The following is an 18,982-nucleotide window of genomic DNA, read 5'->3' on the forward strand; positions in this document are numbered from 1 at the left end:
ACCCTAACCCTAGTCCTAACTCTATCTCTAATTGTAACCCTAATCATAATCCTATCTCTAGTTCCACTCGTAACCCTAAAACCGAGTTCACCCTATATATAACCCAGGTAGTTATGTAACCCTAATTATAAAGCTGTAATTACATAACAATAACCTTAATTTGCTAACTCAAACTTTAACTATACCCCTATTGTTAACCCTATAACTCTAATTCTAAAGCTTAACCCTAACCCTAACACTAATTCTAACTCTAACTTAAACTCAAACCCTCACTCTAACCCTAATCTAACCCTAACTCTAACCCTAATCTAACTCAAACTCAAACCCTAATCTCACTCAAATTATAACCCTAACGAGATCTCTTTCTCATGTATGACATATTGATGTGTAGATTAGGTGATGTAAGATTTATATCTTTTAAATATAAATTTGTGTAGTAGACTACATGTATGTATATGTGTATTTACAAAAAATAATAGCTCGACCATTGTAGATATGACTTCACATGATCAACTTGCTCATCAGCTTAAGTTTGATGAGGCTCCTATTGTGACTTTTACTAGTCCAACTCATGTTGTGGCTCCTATTGTGGCTCTTGTTACAGCTCCTATTATGGCTCATGGTGTAGTTCATGGTGATTGTTGTGGTGCCACTCATGGTGGGGCTCATGGTGTGGCTCATGGTGGGGCTCATGTTGTGACTCGTTGTGAGGCTCATATTACAGCTATTGGTGCAGCTCCTGCTGCAAGTCCTGGTGTGGCTCTTGCTACAAGTCCTGGTGCGGCTCCTATTGCAAGTCCTGGTGTGGCTCCTAGTGTGGCTCCTATTGTAGGTCCTGGTACAGCTCCTGCTACAATTCCTAGTGTAGCTCCTGCTGCAACACCTCTATGCATTGATATTGATGCACTATTTACATTTGCAGAGAAGGAGGTTATTAAATTAGAGTAGTCTATATTATCCTCTAATGATGGTTTATATAGAGACATCTTTGTGACCATATGTAAGAATTTACAGGATTTGGCTAGTAGATTTAGAGCACATCATGCATTTACCCTTGATGTATTAGCTTCCATATCTAAGGAGCTTAGAGCTAAGATTTTGAGAGATGCATCTTTTGATGATGTCAAGCGGGTGGCCCCCAAAGATGTCATCAAACAAGATTTGTTTCTATCATATGAGGCTACCCAAGCAAGGTGAGGGGCTATCAAGTGATGCATTGCATAGATCATATTGTCGCTAGTATGATCTATCCTCATTTCTTCACCCTGCATGGTCATTATCCTAATAATGATCATATACCTCTTTATTTTGCAAAGTAATTGTACACGGAGTTTTGCGTGGGGATCAACGTCAACTACTTAGATATTCTAGATTATTGCGAACATGGGTGAGGTTGGATCATAGATCATGACCAGTATCATAGTGCATAGTGTCTACCACCTCCAAATGTCAGATAATTCATTGAGTAGAGACTTCCTCCAATGACTCTAGCACTAGCTCCTATTGTTGATAGAGTTGTGATTACTTCCCAAAGGGGAGCAATTGACAGTATTGGACACATTGCATCTGTGGCTGCCAGTATCACATTTGAATCTCTTGGTCACTATATTTATACTCGATGGATTCGTCTAGGTTGAGCATATTCAGAGGCATCAATTAGCACTTTAGGCACCTCCCCTAATGAGGCATATAAAATTGCTAGACTACCAGTACCAGGTGATGTTTGTGCTCTTTGTGGATAACACACACATATGGATCTAGCATTGTGTTTTTTGGATGATCTATTGCAGGTTATTTATTATATTTCTAATACACAAGGGATACTAGTTCACTCATTGATGGACATCATTAGACTGCATCAAAGCCTCATAGTTCCACAGGCACAAACCACACTAGTGACAGTCTCCACACAACATAGCTCACAACATTCTGCACTAGGCTCATGACATTCTATAGATGTCTCAGACATATGAGTTAGAGATGTCAAGATCATAGTTGAGGTCCTCGATGATTTTGGTGAGTAGTTATGAGGGCTATCTGAGATTGATACTAGTTAGAGAATGGGATTTTTATCATACATGGACATGTTATTCTAACTCGATAATAATTCTATACCATTACCTAGCCAGTTACACATATCACTTCACTCATCATTACTAGCAATTAGAGATTGTGGCAATGAGGGTACTTTAATAGGTGGAGCTTCAGTAGATGTTGTTGGTGTATTAGGAAGAGATGTTGACACTAGTACTAGAGGTGCATCGATAGATGATATGATGGAGTCTGATGATCATCCTCCAACTCCCAAGACCTAGGTACATATATAATATTTTTTAATTTAAAAATATGGAATTTAAAAATAGTTGAGATAGATATTAAAAATTATAATAAATTAAATAAATTGTGTAGGCATAGGTTGCCAAGCACATTATTACATCTAGCATTGGGTTAGGACATGTACATCAGAGAGAGGATTCTATCGAGACACCCAATAGTGCTTAGGTACAAGTTTAAATAGTTTGTAAAGTTATTTATGTTTCAAACTATATGCACTCATATTCATGTACACACACACACACACATGTATGTTTAGAAAGCTCTAATGTATATATTTGCAGGGCTCAGTTGTTGCACCTAGGCCACAGGATGTACAAGAGACTCAATCACAGGGTCATTCTGTTCATATGAGTCTTGAGGGGTCCCTCTAGTAGTACTAGATTTATGTATATTTTGATGCATTTATATATTCGACACTTTGTATACATGCTTACCTATTCTAGAGACTTACATACATGTATTTCAGTACTTTGACACTAGTAGAATATTGGCAAATAAATGACTACATGACTAAAAGTGATCAAATTCTAGTAATGATTTGTAATTTATAAGTTACTAAATAAATGACTAATCTGGTCATCATGTAAAATCACAGGGTTAGAAAAAGATAAGTGAGTAAATAAATGATCAAATACATGATTAAACAATTGGACACTATTAATTAGTCGCCTAAACAAATGACTAATTGAATGATCAATGGATTTCTTATCATATTAATATATTATAATGAGTGCTACTTATTGTTTATAATTTACAAGTATAAATGACTATAACTCGTATATTATTTTTTCTTTTGAATTTGATCATAATGCATAGAGATTAAGCCCCCTCATGAGAGCCCTACAACAAGCTATTTTGCCTCCTAGGTTTCTTGGTGCACAAATAGTATCTATTGCACTTAATAATAAACTCAAAAAGATACCAATTGATTATGAACTCAAAAGGGCACTAAGTGATGATGATTTGTCTCAAAAATTACATAGGACTCCCCTTAACAATTAAAAAAAGAACAAAAAATCCTCTCCCTCAATTATGTGCATTCAAAACTGAAAACCAACTTCCCTTTTTCATAAATCTCCTCTAATATGTCTAACAAATAAAATCACATTTTGATTCCCCTTCAAAGACAAAAAGTACCCTTTCTATTTTTGTACTATAAAAAAATTTATTTACCAAATTATTAAAATAATATGTGCAATGAAAAAGTTTTAAAAATTATCATATACTTTGTAGCCTTCAAATTTAAAATGGATTATTACAAAATCTAAGTATTCTATATATCTTGTTAGTTTATAGTGGAAAAATTGTACAATTGAAAGAAACATAACAATTTCAAATGTCATGGGGCATAACGTATGTGTAACTTGTTTGTAACATAATTTGGTGCCTCTTGCAAGGAGTAGATGGTAGTTTCATATTACTATAACCATATATGGATGAAAAACAAATGACTAATAGAGATGAGCATCTTCACTAGTAAGGATAATTATGGATTTTTCAAATAAACCATGAAAAGGCTATGGAATTCATAATTGTTCCCTCTCTAATAACACGTTTATGGGGTCTTTCTTTCAACAATATTGAAAAATAAGAAAATGGAGAAAATAATGTGAAATTATATTTTTTCCTAGGTATTGATATTTTTCATTTTTAGCATAAAAAGAAGTTAGCGAAAAATATTCATATAGAAAAGATTATGCATAACATCATACACCTCTATCCAATTTAAAAATATTCTAAATTTAAAAGTTAAACAAACATATGCAACAAATTTTTTTTTGAAAAATTATTATATATTTTAATGTAGCCTTCAAATTTAAAACAAATTATTACTAAATCTCAATATTCTATATATCTTGTTAATTTATAATGGAAAAATTATGTGCTAGAAAGAAAGGTAACAATTTCAAATCACTGGGGGCGTAATGTATGAATAACTTGTTTTTAGTGTATTTAGGTGCCTCTTGCAAGAAGGATGATGCAGGAGCATCTTGCATGGGAAAATTATTTAAAAAAATTGAAAAAATTAAAAATTAAAAAATTTGTGGAGGAGAGAGAAAGTGACGAAAATTAGAGGAGAAATAATTTTTAAAAATTTAAAAAGGGAAAAAGGAGAAAAGAAAGGAAAAGAGAAATTTTTATTTTCGAAGTGCATAGGTGGCATAATAGAAAAAAAATAAAAATAAATGGTTGTCATTCCATTTATCGAGGTGTGTGGTTAGAATTCTAGAAAGTTATGAATATTGTAGAAAGTTGTGGATATTGTAGAAGGTTATGGAAGTTGTAGAAGGTTGTGGAGGAATTCTAGAAGGTTGTGGATAAGTCATGCATTGGGTGGTAAGTGCCTATTTAAGCAAGGCATATGAGCATTTCTAATCAAGCTCAAGGAGAAGCTTAAGAAGTGGAAGCTCGAGAAGGAGAAGCTCGAGGAGTAGAAGCTCAAGGAGAAGCTTGAGAAGTGGAAGCTCGAGAAGGAGAAGCTCGAGGAGTAGAAGCTCAAGGAGAAGCTTGAGAAATGGAAGCTCGAGAAGGAGTAGCTCGGGAAGTAGAAGCTTTGGAAGGAAAGCTTGGAAAGGTAAAAGTTGTGGAAGGTGAAGCTTGGAAAGCTTGGAAGGCTGGAAAGTGTGAAAGAGAAGGAGGAAGTGAAGAGTGAGTTTTCCTGAGTCTGTGGATAGAGCGCTGAATGTGAGGCAGTTTACAGCAGGATTTTGATGGACTTGTGAGTGTGTAGACAGAGCGCCGAATGTGAGGCAGTTTACACTTGGATCTTTGATAAAGTTGGAGAAGAGCTAGTGACTGCGGTTTAGAAACAAGGAGGTTGCTTAGTGGCTTGCGAGCTCACAAGTTGAGATCTTGGAGGTTTCTACGAGAGTGTGGATCTGGACTAGCTTGGGTTTGGATTAGATCTTGAGAGATCTTGCAAAAATGTTATTGTAATTACTATTGGATTTTCAAGTGTAATAAAATTGTTTTTTCATCTCATTGTCTCCATATTGTTGCATTCTTGGTTGTGAGTTGGTAAGGGTGGTGTGGTTCTTCGTCAGTGGTATCAGAGCATACCTTCATCAAGTGGTATCGGAGTAGGAGTTCTTGAGTGTACAAGTAGATCGTCGAAGTGTAAGGCAGTTTGTACTAGGACCTTGGTTGGGTGAATTTTATCAAAGTGGGAGTTCCTGAGCGTGTAGACAGATCGTCAAAGCTGAGGCAGTTTGCACCAAGACCTTGGGAGGACATGCAGATTGATCGATTGATGTAGAGATGGAAGACTGAACTTGTTGAGGCATGATTGTGGAGAGCTGGTGGATTGCAGATTCGTTGTCCTAGACTTGTGATGTGGTTCCTGATTGTTTGTGTGAGGTGGCAGGTTGCGATCTGACTTGCAAACAATTCAAGGTTGTCACAAGGAGCGTGGGAAGGATTTGTTGCAGAGGGTTTACGAAGATCTTGGGAGATGGCTCCAAGAGGATTGGACCCTAAGATGATTGCGAAAATCCATGAAATAGTGGGGAGGAATTTTTCTAAGATGTTTTCTCGGTTGGATGCTAGATTGGCTGATCAAGCTAAGAAGGTTAAGGTGGAAGAGGATGGTCTTGTTGATCAGTTTGTGGAGCCTGATGCAAAACCTGTAGAGCAAATAGAGGTTGTTGCCGAGGATATTCCTAACCTTGCTGATGTTGGGATGGAGATTGGTTTTCATGATTAGTTGGTTGAGTTTGACATGGAGACTATAGAGAATTTGGTCATGGATGATCTAGTTGATGTTGGTGGTGACTTGTATGTTGCAGAGCACTTGGTCGTGGATGATCCGGTTGTTGTTGGAGGTGAGTTATGTATTGCAGAGCATCTTTTTGTGAGCAATGATATTGCTAGTTTGGCATGTATTGATGGAGATCTACATGTTGGTGATGATATGGAGTTTGTTATTGCTGATGTGGGGTTTCTTGCTACTGGTGTGGATTCACTAGTTGTTGATGTGAATGAGGGTTTGTTGATGACAAATTATGTTCAATTTTTTCTTGGGAGTGAGCATGCTAATTGGATGGTTGAGATTTTGGTGTTTGATAGAGTAATGCAGATGTGGAAGATTTGCATGGTGGTTTTATTGTCCCTGTTGAGGTGGAAGCCTTTGGTGAAGATGAAGATGGTTGTAGATTTTTCTTTTTGGCGTCAAAGTGTGGGACACACTTTTCTATCTACTAGGGGAGTCTGATGCAAGAGCATCTTGCATGGGAAAATTATTGAAAAAAAAAAAATATTGTAGAAGAGAGAGAAAGTGACGAAAATTAGAGGAGAAATAATTAAAAAAATAAAAAAAGGGAAAAAGAAGAAAAGAAAGGAAAAGAGAAATTTCTATTTTTGAGGTGCATAGGTGGCATAATAGAAAAAAAATAAAAAATAAATGGTTGTCATTCCATTTATCAAGGTGTGTGGGTAGAATTCTAGAAAGTTATGAATATTGTAGAAAGTTGTGGATATTGTAGAAGGTTATGGAAGTTGTAGAAGGTTGTGGAGGAATTCTAGAAGGTTGTGGATAAGTCATGCATTGGGTGGTAAGTGCCTATTTAAGCAAGGCATATGAGAATTTCTAATCAAGCTCAAGGAGAAGCTTGAGAAGTGGAAGCTCGAGAAGGAGAAGCTCGAGGAGTAGAAGCTCAAGGAGAAGCTTGAGAAGTGGAAGCTCGAGAAGGAGTAGCTCGGGAAGTAGAAGCTTTGGAAGGAAAGCTTGGAAAGGTAAAAGTTGTGGAAGGTGAAGCTTGGAAAGCTTGGAAGGCTAGAAAGTGTGAAAGAGAAGGAGGAAGTGAAGAGTGAGTTTTCCTAAGTCTATGGACAGAGCGCCGAATGTGAGGCAGTTTATAGCAGGATTGTGATGGACTTGTGAGTGTGTAGATAGAGCGCTGAATGTGAGGCAGTTTACACTTGGATCTTGGATAAAGTTGGAGAAGAGCTAGTGGATGCGGTTTAGAAACAAGGAGGTTGCTTGGTGGCTTGCGAGCACAAGTTGAGATCTTGGAGGTTTCTACGAGAGTGTGGATCTGGACTAGCTTGGGTTTGGATTAGATCTTGAGAGATCTTGCAAAAATGTTATTGTAATTACTATTGGATTTTCAAGTGTAATAAAATTGTTTTTTCATCTCGTTGTCTCCATATTGTTGCATTCTTGGTTGTAGTTCGTAAGGGTGGTGTGGTCCTTCGTCAGTGGTATCAGAGTGTACCTTCATCAAAGGACATGGTAGTCTTATATCATTTCTAAGCCAACACTTTACTCCCATAGATGTGCATATAAAGCCTCAAGATCAATTGAAAAATGTCTTGTGAAAAGAGATTGGTTTGGATCAATATATTTGTATTTAATTTCTTTGAGGCACCATATGCTATCTTTGTTGAGGTGTAGTTTTTTCGCATGGTTATTCTATCCAAGAAACTAAAAGAGGACAAAATGCATAGACATAAAATCTAAAACCATTTTCATACCATCTACAAAATAGGTCATCCAACATTAGATTCTCTATAACTCTTCAAAAAAAGAATAGAAATAATATAACTTCTATGAAACACAATGACATCTCATTTTCAATTGATGTATCTTGTAAATGATTGTTCAAAAGAACTTAGAAAGAATATTGAAACATAAAATAATCATCCTATTGGTAGCATATATATTATTGTGATATTTACTTTTAATCTCATTCTACAAAATATAAAATAATTTATAAAATATCCTAATAAGTATAGTGTGATTAAGTGACTTCTTTAGATTATTTTATTATTGTTTTAGATTACAGTAAAAGAAAGTTTTGAAGGGACCCCAAAACCCTTTAACAACTAGAGAAAAGATAAAGCAATAAAACCACCAGGACAGAAGTCATGAAACCAACAACAAAATTGGTTTTACAGGGACCTGAAACCATAAACATAGTCCAAAAAAAGAGAACCCAGGTTTTACAGGGACCTAGAACCACTAAAATAGTTTAGACCAAAAACCAGTACTAAGTACCACATCCAGAAAATAGGGCCAAAATAGGACAAAACCAAAGAACAAAAATCCAAGGCAACTATTACAGCTCCATAATCATCTTGATAGCCTCTTTACCAATCACAGCAGTATCCTGGATGGAATCAGCAGTCGAAGCAGCAACATCTTTCAGGGCTTTCTTCCTCGAGCTCTGCCTTGTTCTTTTGCTTGGACCCTCAGGAGATATAATTTCTTCATTGACTCTTTTGCCAAGGCTCGCAGCAGCAACATAGATACTAGATATGACCTGTTCCATCCTTGTTCCACTTTCCTTGATAAGCATTATGAGATTCTAGTCATAGTTTTTGAGTTTATTAGGTATATCTCCCATTTGCTCTTCCAAATGGCTGATTTTGGCACAGTCGATATCCTGGATGTGTTGCAGAGTTTCCACTTTCTTCTTCAACCCCATCAATTCATTATAAATCCAAGAATCAACATGGAGAATGGAGTCAACTTTGAGCTTGGCAGAATGTAGGAAGGAGAGCTTAGTTTCCCTCTCTGGAGAATCAGTGGTACCATCTACAAACTCATGAGGAGGGGAGCCAACCATATCTACATGTTCCCCCCTATCCCTTTGTTCCTCTTCCCTAGTCTCAACAGGATTCTCATTCTGAACAAGGTCCTCCTTGTCATGACCTCCAGTCTCTGTAGCAGATAAGGTAGGTTTAACCATTTGATCCTCCTCTCTCACCTCAATAGGATTCACAATAAGAATATCTTTGTCTTTAACCCCTCCACCAAAGATAGTCTGAATGTCCTCCTTCTCAAGGTTGCTCTATTCTAAATTTCCTTCACTTATGTCTTTCTCATTCCCTTTCTCAAATTTTCCTTTGGTCTCTGGATATCCTTCCAAATTATTTTATTATTATTTTTGTTTTATGATTTCTTTAATTGATGTGTCGAACTATAACAATAATATGATTACACAAATTTGAACATAATATATAATATTCGTACTAAAATGATTAGAATAGTTTTTGTACCTCAAAGTCATTTTAGTTGGTTGATTATTACATAATTGAGACTTTATATCGGTTTCTATTCTCAAAAAATAGAAGTAGACCCATAGGCCACAATAGAGGACTACATGTGCGTCCAAGGAAGTGCCAAATTAATCTAAAAGATTTTACTTCGAAGTTTAACATTCAATATTCCATATTATAGTGTAACACCAAATTTTATATAAGTCAATTGTTATGAGATCAAATGAATTATTTTTAAAGTGTATGTGTGGATTAGTTCTATTGATTTCTTAATGTTTTTAAATATTTTTTCCATTAGTATATATGTGATCTATTTTGAAATAAAACAACATTTTTTTATAATGAACCATAACATCTCATCTTCTAAATAATAGATTAGATATGATAAAAAATACATGTTCTCTTCCTAAAATTCGATCACAAAGAATAATTAAAAAATATATTATAATTTTCTTTTAAAATATCATAGAATGCAAAATTATAAAAAATTATCTTAAATATCCAACTTCAAATAGTTTAAAATAATATATTAATATTAAAATGCATATTAAAAAAATATTTTTTATAATTATTATACCTATAATACAAATAACATGTTAACAATGTCAAGCAATCTGCCTAATGATAGGCAGCTTAAGGCCTAATGAAACTATTCGAATGCTATCTGATACTACGCAAAATCTCTATAAAATGAGAGTGGGCTTACCCCACCAGAAAATCGCTTTGAAATAATTTGAAAAATAATCCCTAAAAATTTAGATCCGGAATAACATATCAACATTACAATCCCATTACAAATTTATGACAAATCTTTACTAATTTTATGCAAAATGTGGTAAAATTGATGATATCGTCAAGTGTTTGACAAAATGGCTTAGTGAGATGTTTTGTCGTGCAATGCACTGGTTAAGTATTTGAAAAGTCTAACGCAACCAGCAAATGGGGTTTTCTGGGCACGTTTATCGGCAAGCGGCAGTCGGGAACAATTGTTAGTGACCGCGAAAAAGTCTTCCGATCCATGTTTTCGTGTACATTTTTATCTGGGGCGAAGGATGAAGATTATAATCTTCTCCTCTGGAGTTTTTTAAACAACAGATGGAGACGGTGAGGGCAATGACGATGGTCGCAGAGGTGAATGTGAAGGCGGTGGCAGAGCGTCTTTAATTCTCTTACACCTCTCATCATCAAACCATTTTCTCTTGTGGCCCTCTCATCGTCCTCCAATTTCGTCTGGCTCTTTTTATTGGTAACGAATTTTCTCTCACCCCTCTCATCATCAACAAAATTCCTCTTGCTATCCACGATCTCCACATCAGGCTTTGCTCTAAATTTTGTTTTTTTCAGAGTGCATATGTAACTATCTACCAGAGTGCATATCTAACTATACGCCCAATGATGGGCATGACGAAATGCTTCAATCTCCTTATTCAAATGACATCGCCTTGTATACAAGCTGGTCAGTTCTCTTTAATCAGTGTTCTGAGTCCGAACTCAAGGCTAGGGTTTCTGAGACAAGGTAAATATATATATGCCCATATTATGCAAATTAGATTCAAATCAGAAATCATCATAGATACTATTCTTATTTCTATGTATACAAAATATGGTAGTATAGAGGAAGCGAATGAACTATTTGCTAAAATGAAGTGGCGAGATATTATTTCATGGACTACAATGGTGATGGGATATGTGTTGCATGGCTATTTCAATAAGGCCTTCTAGCTCTTTGAAAAAATTCCCTCAAAGAATGTGGTCTCTTGGAATGGCATGATTGCAGGGTATTCTCAAAATTCACAATCTTGTAATAGTCTGAAACTATTGTGCCAAATGCAAATGGTTGGCATCATTCCTACTAAGTTTCCTTCAGAAATATTGTACATGTGTGTGCCAGCATATCATCTTCGGTATATGGTAAGTGGATCTGGGAAAATTCTATAACTAGTTTGAAACCTTCTGAGCTTATCTAAACCTTAGTACCCCACTCCACCACACAACCTCCAGTTCTCAATTCTCATATTCTTCCCAAAATCTCAAAATCATGGGCTGTCACCCTCATTCAATTCCAAACACGCCTTCTTTTGAGTTGCCAACATAATTTCTCCAACACCTAGACACAAGTAGCACAAGGTGCATCTAGATAAAAATAATTAATCATAGAACTCCCTTGGCTGTTTTGAGCTCCTCAGTTTTTCCTCTGCAAAAAAAAAAAATTTCCGTCTAAAAGAAAAACGTAGCATTTCCTTTTGCATGCCACAATACAGTCTACATTCCTTCCAATAAAAATCTGCTAAAAATAATACAAGGAGCTATATATTGCCTTCGCTTAATATATGACATTGTTTAACTTCTTATCCTCCTGGTTTCTGAGAGTGTTGTAACTTTTGTAGTGAGTACCACATACCCAGCTAAGAAATCTGAAATTTTCATTTCACTCATTAACAATTAATCTTATAGTATGAATTTTCATCATCTACATCTAAATCCACTCCCACTATGGCTACTTCGAGATGCTGTTGAGAAGTTTAATGTTTTCTTTCTCATTGCCAAAGATATAGACTATAGTCTCCACTGGTAAATACCCTTAGACAGACGCATTATAGAAGCTCAATATAAGCATGACCTTAGAGGATTTTCAAAACTTGACTCATGCATGGTGTCCATGACTCTATTGAATGAAGGCAAACTTTAACAGCCCTAATAATTATGTCTACCTACTTCATATGCTTCCCCTTAAGGTGAGATTACAAGCAGGGATATGGCAAATCCTCTATCAATCCTCCAATAAGTAATGGCTTTTCCCAAAGAACCTAGTTGAGGCCTTTCTATGCTGGAAATACTCTGGAGCTCTCATTGTTTCTATTTTCAGCCTGCCTGAGAAGTCTTCTCTGAGGCCAAAAAAACACAATCCCATTCTCCATTGTTGTCTCTTCTATCTTTCAAGAAATTTCATGTCTGTCTCATAGTCCATATCAGCCCTTCTTATCAAATCTCTCTGAATAGTATCCTTAGCACTATAGGCATACCCATCTTGAACACTGCTACTTTTCTGAAATTTTTTTTCCATTTCTGGACTTATTCTCTCACTGCTAACTACACAGCCCATGAAAACATATGATCTATTGTCAAGTACTAAGGTGTATCATTAGACCCTTGGTTAGATTTGTGGGTATTAAAAAAGTTAAAAAATATAATCGCTAAAACTTCCAATACCTTTCTTGAAATGCAAGAAACATATATATATATATAGAATATAGATATCAATTGTTCAAGGAAAATATGTTGATTGAGAAAGATCCAAACCTTTTATTGATTGGGTGATCCACATAGGCTATGCACTTGTGACCCTCTGACTTGTCTCCCAGAGTCCCACCCTTTAACGGAATCATTGATCCACACAATCTATCCACTTGTGAATCTGGCATATCTCCCATCCTATAGTTTGCAAACTCTCTGAGTACTCTCAGAGTTGCCGAGTACTCTTTAAGTTTTTTTGCTGGACAAGTACTCTTAGGTTTAACTCTTGCATATTTATAGATGTTAAAAAATGTAGGTAAACATGTTGATGCATGGAAAACATTGGAGTAGATGTATTTTTCACATCATTTTAGTGTTATAAAACTATACATTTTCTCTATTGAAATGTCAATTACTAATTTAATACATTTTATAATTGTATTCTACAAAAATATATATGTTTATTTAAGAGATTTTAAATTTTAGTACTTTCTGAGTTGCCGAGTTTTTCCCGAGTTGAAAATTTTGGGCTTGCCGAGTACTCTCCGAGTCCGAGTCTGCAAACTATGTCCCATCCCATTAGTTATGCATTTTTCTGCAGTAAACTCTTCTACATACCTGGAAAAAATGAACTTTTAATATATCATCTTTTTTGGGGATTTTGGTTGGCACTTAAGATTTATTAAAATAAAAATTTGATAGCAACTAATGTTGCTTATTGCCCTGCTATTGCAATTTGATTGTTGCAAGTAATCCAATTGCTGAAATTTGTACAGTTCATAATGATATCTAAGATTTTGAATTTCTGAATATGATTATGTATGATTTTTGTTGTTGACATTTGAGATCAAATTGTATGATTCATTACTGGAGTAGTTGATTAAATAAATTGAATAGATTAAGTCAATTCTAATGTTAGTAGTGATATATTATTTATTTGATTTGTTTGAATGATTTATTAGAAATTACACTTAGATGAACACTATTGAAGAAACTAGACCGACCGATTTCAAATGAACCATTTAAACCACTCAAAAGTTAACATTTATTTGATCGCCCCTCTAATTTTATCAATATATAAAAATTATACTAAAAAATGGTTACGAGATTATTGTAAATGGTTAAGGAAAAAGCATTCTCTGCAAGATTGACATACTTTGAGAGGAAAAAGAGAAGAGTGGCAGACTGTGAGGCCAGAATTAATAGAAAGTTTCAAATTGTATTGCATAAGCGTTTTGACATTTATGACCTTCTTTTGTAGAGACTATGTTGATGGCCGATAGCAGTGGAAGTGCTTCTTTTATGAATCTGCCTAATTCTGCTCACAATGGAATGAAGATGGAAATTGATGAGTTTATGTAAAATAATTTATACACTGTCATAGTTGAACAAAAACAGTGGGTATTTCCTTTGAATCAGTTGATAAATTCATTGATGTGAAACCTCTTGTTGGTGTTATAAATTATTTCCCTGTTGAGAATATGGTTTTGACTAAAAATGGAAGTGCACATGTGCAGCAAGAGGATATGTGCCAAGATGACATGTTCAGTTTTGACGAGTTACCAATTGTTGACAGCCAGGTACAACCAGAGGTTGTAGAGATGACCGTAGGCACATAATATAATCGTAAAATCCCCAAAAGAGGGGGTAGAATATGAAAGGCAATTAACCAATTTATTTATGCTAAAATTTGTGTTCGACTGCGATAAGCTGGTCCCTCATGTGTTCTGCATTAGCCACATGTTATGGTGTTGAGCCACATCCTATGACAACTGTCATGCTGCATGGGTGAACTTTGCATCCTGTAAATATCAGTTATATTTTCTAGTGGGACCATCCACACAAGCTTAGTAACTTTTAGATGTAGTTATTGTTTGTATTCCATATTTTTTAAGTGCTGGCTAGTAGATACGAATTGCATTGGTTTTTTCAGTTAAAAAAAGGAGCAGATGGCCTATTTGAGAGTTTCAACAGGTTAGATTCTCACATCGCTTTCATTGGTCAGACTGTAATAAAGATTGGTGACCATTTACAGGTGAATTTGCACCTTATATGGATGGATGTTTCTTCAATTAAATGTTTCTTAGAAATCAGAAATCCTATTGAAAAACTGATGGAACATTATAATATTTGGTATATTTCAGACTCAAGCTTTAGTAGATATCTAGTTTCATGTAGTAAATGATTTAAATACGTTTTAACAGAGTGCAGATTCACAAAGATACACTGCTAATCAAACTATAGAACTCATCAGAGTAATTTCTCCTTCTATTGATGCAATTTCAGGTATTATTTTGAAATCATTCTATGAATCTCACATTATGTTTTCATGTTTTTTATTAACTAGAAAATAGGTTTTCCTCTTATAATTGATTTTGTTTATGTAACATTGCAGTACTTAATGGAGTTCAACAGCAATGCGGATGATCTAATGGAGCTCTCACCACTCTTCTTTGATGATAGTCGTGTTGCTGAGGCTGCAAGAATTGCACAAAAACTCTGTAAGCAGTCTTTTCCATTTACATAAAATGCATTACTTTATTTTGATTAGATGATGTATATACTTGAGTTAGAAAAAAAAAATCAATAATACACTAAGATTGAGATATGAAAGTTATTTAACAAAAGAATAAATAAATCATAATAAGTTCTTATATATGACACAAATATTGGATGTGTTTAGTCTCTAATAAGTAACTGTACAAATTTTTTCTATTTTGTTATTTTTTGATTTGTGCGAAGTTGTAGAAAAATTTGCTCACATCTTTGAAAAAATTATTTAAAATTCTTTTTAGATTTTTTTACATTGTATATTGAAGTTTTAAAGTTGGCATTGAAATCTAAAAGTTATAGCACTTTTTGTGCTGCTATATACACTTGAATTAGAAAAAAAATTAATAACATAGTAATATTGAGAAATAAATGTTGTTTAACAAAAGAATAAATAAATTAGAATAAGTTTGACACAAATATTGGAAGTGTTTAGTCTCTTATAAGTGAATGTATATATTTTTGCTAATTTTTTATTCTTTTGTTTGTGCAAAGTTGCAAAAAAATTTACTCATATCTATGAAAAAAATATTTAAAATTCTTTCCAGGTTTTTTTACTTTGTCTATTTTCTTTTTGAAATATATTGAAGTTTTAAATTTGGCATTGAAATCTAAAACTTATGGCACTTTTTGTGCTGCTGTATACATTTGAATTAGAAAAGAAAATCAATAATTTAAACATTAACTTATCTCTTTGAACATTTGATTTTTAATATCTTAGGAGGTTTGCAAATGAATCAATTGAAATTGATATTTATGATGATGATTATCCATGTACAAGTTGGGAGAACATCATTCACAAAAGTATGTATACATTATGATTAATGGTTAGTAAAATCAATCACTTCTTTTTTTTATAAAGATCACTAGCACTTCTCATTTAATTCCATATGGTCTTGAATATTAATATCAGTATTTATGTATGCTTAAAAAAAGGAGTTATACACTCAAAATATGATTTTATACATATAAATATATAGTATAGAAATAAAATCATCTCCTTATATTTTTACTTGCTCATGTGACGTTATAATGATGCGTAATATTTAATGAATCTTAGAAACATTCATTCTTTGTCACTAATTAAAGTGTTATTTAAATATGTTGTTATATTGTTAACATCTATGATTACTTATTAGAATATACATTTTGATAACTTTAAACTTCAATACCAACATGAAGTGTATTTTTACGTTAGTTTTTAACTTTTATTCATTAATCCAATAAAATATTCACTTTAAAATGACAATAGGCCATTCCTCCATGATTAAGAAATGTATTAATCTTTGCTTTAATTTTGTACTTCTCAATTATTTATTTATTTATTAAAGGAGCAAACTTTTTTTAATCCTACATGAGCTTAAATTGTTAGATACTTATCATTGGTTAGATTGATACTTTGGTCTAGTAATAATTCATGTAATGATACTATAGAAGAGTTCATTATATTAGAGAGCTACAAGCACAATGATTATATATCTTGCACATAAATTTGCACCATTTATCTCTATGGTGTTCATAATCTTCTCACTTGGGAGTATGGCTAGAGTCTACGAGTCGCATGTTTATTATCACAATTTTTCTCTATAAACTAGATAATCTACCTAAGTATTGCATTCCTTTATGATAAATAATGATTTAACAAAGGTTCTGAATCCTGTCTTGGCAGAGCTTACATTTCCTGAACCTTTTTTTTTTTCATTTTGTTTTTAAATGAACTCTATTTACACCTTCTAATCATGTTGAATAGAATTCAATATTTTTTTCATATAGAGTGTAAATATGATGTTAATATTTTCTTTTCTTGATTATATTTTCTATTCTATCACATATAGTTCCAATGTCTTCGAAAAAATTAACTGAGCCAAAGGTTCAATAGATGTTATTCAACACATTCATGTCTTGGCTATTGTAATTGGTTTGGACTTGTCTAATAATGGAATTACAGGGACAAGAAATTTGGATGCATTGTCATTCTTGGAGTTGAAGCATGTTGGATTGATTTTTTTGGTAGTCTTTTGTTTATTCCTAACAAAAATTTCCTCCCAAAAAATAGTCTCGTAGGTCATGGTAGGAATTGGCACAGTTCAACATGTCCTATGTATATCCATCATACGCAACTTTTGAATGTTCTTGACATTGGTATTATTATGGTGATTACATTTTGTCATTACAACAAGTGACTTTATTTTTCAAATGCACAGAAGCTAGTCTCAATTATTGTAGAGACTATGAAAAGAAAAAAATAGTTGATTTGATGTGATTTTTTAATAGTGTTTGATATTTTTATTTAATGTAAAGGTCTATTTTCTTGACATAAATTGCATAATCATTTGTATCTTTTCCTGAGAAGTTAACACAAGAAACAATACCTATGTGTGCCCGAAGTGCTCCAAATTATATTTTATAAGAGTCTATCACTACAATAATTTAAAAAATTGTAATTGACATGAAATATAATTTTAAAATGCTTGAACAAAAGAATTTAAAATTGTTGAATTGTTATTGATAAAGATTTAGATTATTGTTTTCAATAATGATTAAAATTGTGTTCTTTGAGAAGAGTATATCATGTTACAATGACCATGATCATGGTAGATTTAATGTTGGGAAGACAACTTTGTCAAATTTTTGCATTATTCTTTAAAGGGTACTAGCTCAATGGAAGAGCACCTACTTTATAAGTAGGAGGATGGTGGTTCAATTCCATTGTGTGCCCTAATATGACTAAATTAATGATTCAATAAATTACTAAATATATTACTAAATATACTACCAAATAAACTACCAAATATACTACCATATACACTACCAAATAAACTACCAAAATTATCAAATAAATTACCAAGTAACAACAATAAATGACTAAATCAATGATCTAATCAATGATTAAAATAGTTTAGTCATAAATTTGGTTGAGAGATAAATGTTTGGCAATTAACTACCATTGATCATGTGATCAAAATTAGTAACATATCTACAAATATTAGTAGTTTATTTAGTAATACATTGTTGTTTTTGTACTAGTGTGATAACATGTACATTTCACTATTTGTTTTACTATTTAGTACTTTAGTAGTTGGATGACATGTATGTCACTATTTATATGTTATTTATACATGTTTATTCGAGACTTGCATGCATTTGTTGTTCACACAGTTTGCATACATACATTTCAGAATAGATATTAATCTAGATGTTCATTCTTGAGACGTACATGTATATTTTTGTATTTTAGTAGAGCATTCTTCATGAGTTAAATTATAGATTTTAAACTTTAGATTTGTTTGTGATCATTATAAGATAAGAAAATTAACTTCTCTTTATCTACTTCAATAGTTAAATATGAAGAAGTTCCAAATTGATCTATGAACCTAATTTATAATTGAGGGAAAAAAAAAAAAAGGGTTTTAATTACATATAATTAATGTTGTATTGTTATCATCACTAGCTTATGTTCAAACTGTGTACCCATTTTATCTAAGTTGTTGAATTATTTTTCATGCCAAGCATATTAATATAGGTGCTTAAAACCACTAAATTAACCCAAATGAATTAGATTATAGATCTAAAACATTATATTTATTTGTAATCATTATAAAATAATCAAGTTAATCTCTCTTCACCTAATTCAATAATTGAATATTTAGAAGTTTCCATTGGATATATCAAGCCAATCTTTAAATTAATTCAAATTACTATAAAATAAACCTTAAGAAGAAGTAATAAATAACATCATATTATCAAATTAATATAGCATTCATCCCTTATAATTGTTAAATCAATTAGTAGGACTAAAGATGCATTTTTTTTTTTTTATGTGGATAAAAATATGGTAGTAAATAAGCCAACACATTATTTT

The 18,982-nt window shown here is 33.1% G+C and overlaps 1 protein-coding gene across 1 annotated transcript; it reads left to right on the plus strand.

Moving 5' to 3' along the window:
• Positions 1-10,190: 10,190 nt before the first annotated feature.
• On the plus strand, positions 10,191-15,226 carry LOC149547839 (exocyst complex component 5-like). The gene is made up of 6 exons (XM_089794807.1): positions 10,191-10,582; positions 10,681-10,852; positions 13,832-14,150; positions 14,504-14,605; positions 14,775-14,856; positions 14,966-15,226. Exons 3-6 carry the CDS (start codon positions 14,052-14,054, stop codon positions 14,995-14,997), a joined length of 315 nt encoding a protein of 104 aa, XP_089650933.1. The 5' UTR covers positions 10,191-10,582; positions 10,681-10,852; positions 13,832-14,051; the 3' UTR covers positions 14,998-15,226.
• The last annotated feature ends 3,756 nt before the right edge of the window (positions 15,227-18,982 follow it).

This window comes from Cupressus sempervirens, chromosome 7, assembly GCF_028749045.1.
Source record: "Cupressus sempervirens isolate cs-2001-9-10 chromosome 7, ASM2874904v1, whole genome shotgun sequence".
Classification (NCBI taxonomy): Eukaryota; Viridiplantae; Streptophyta; class Pinopsida; order Cupressales; family Cupressaceae; genus Cupressus; species Cupressus sempervirens.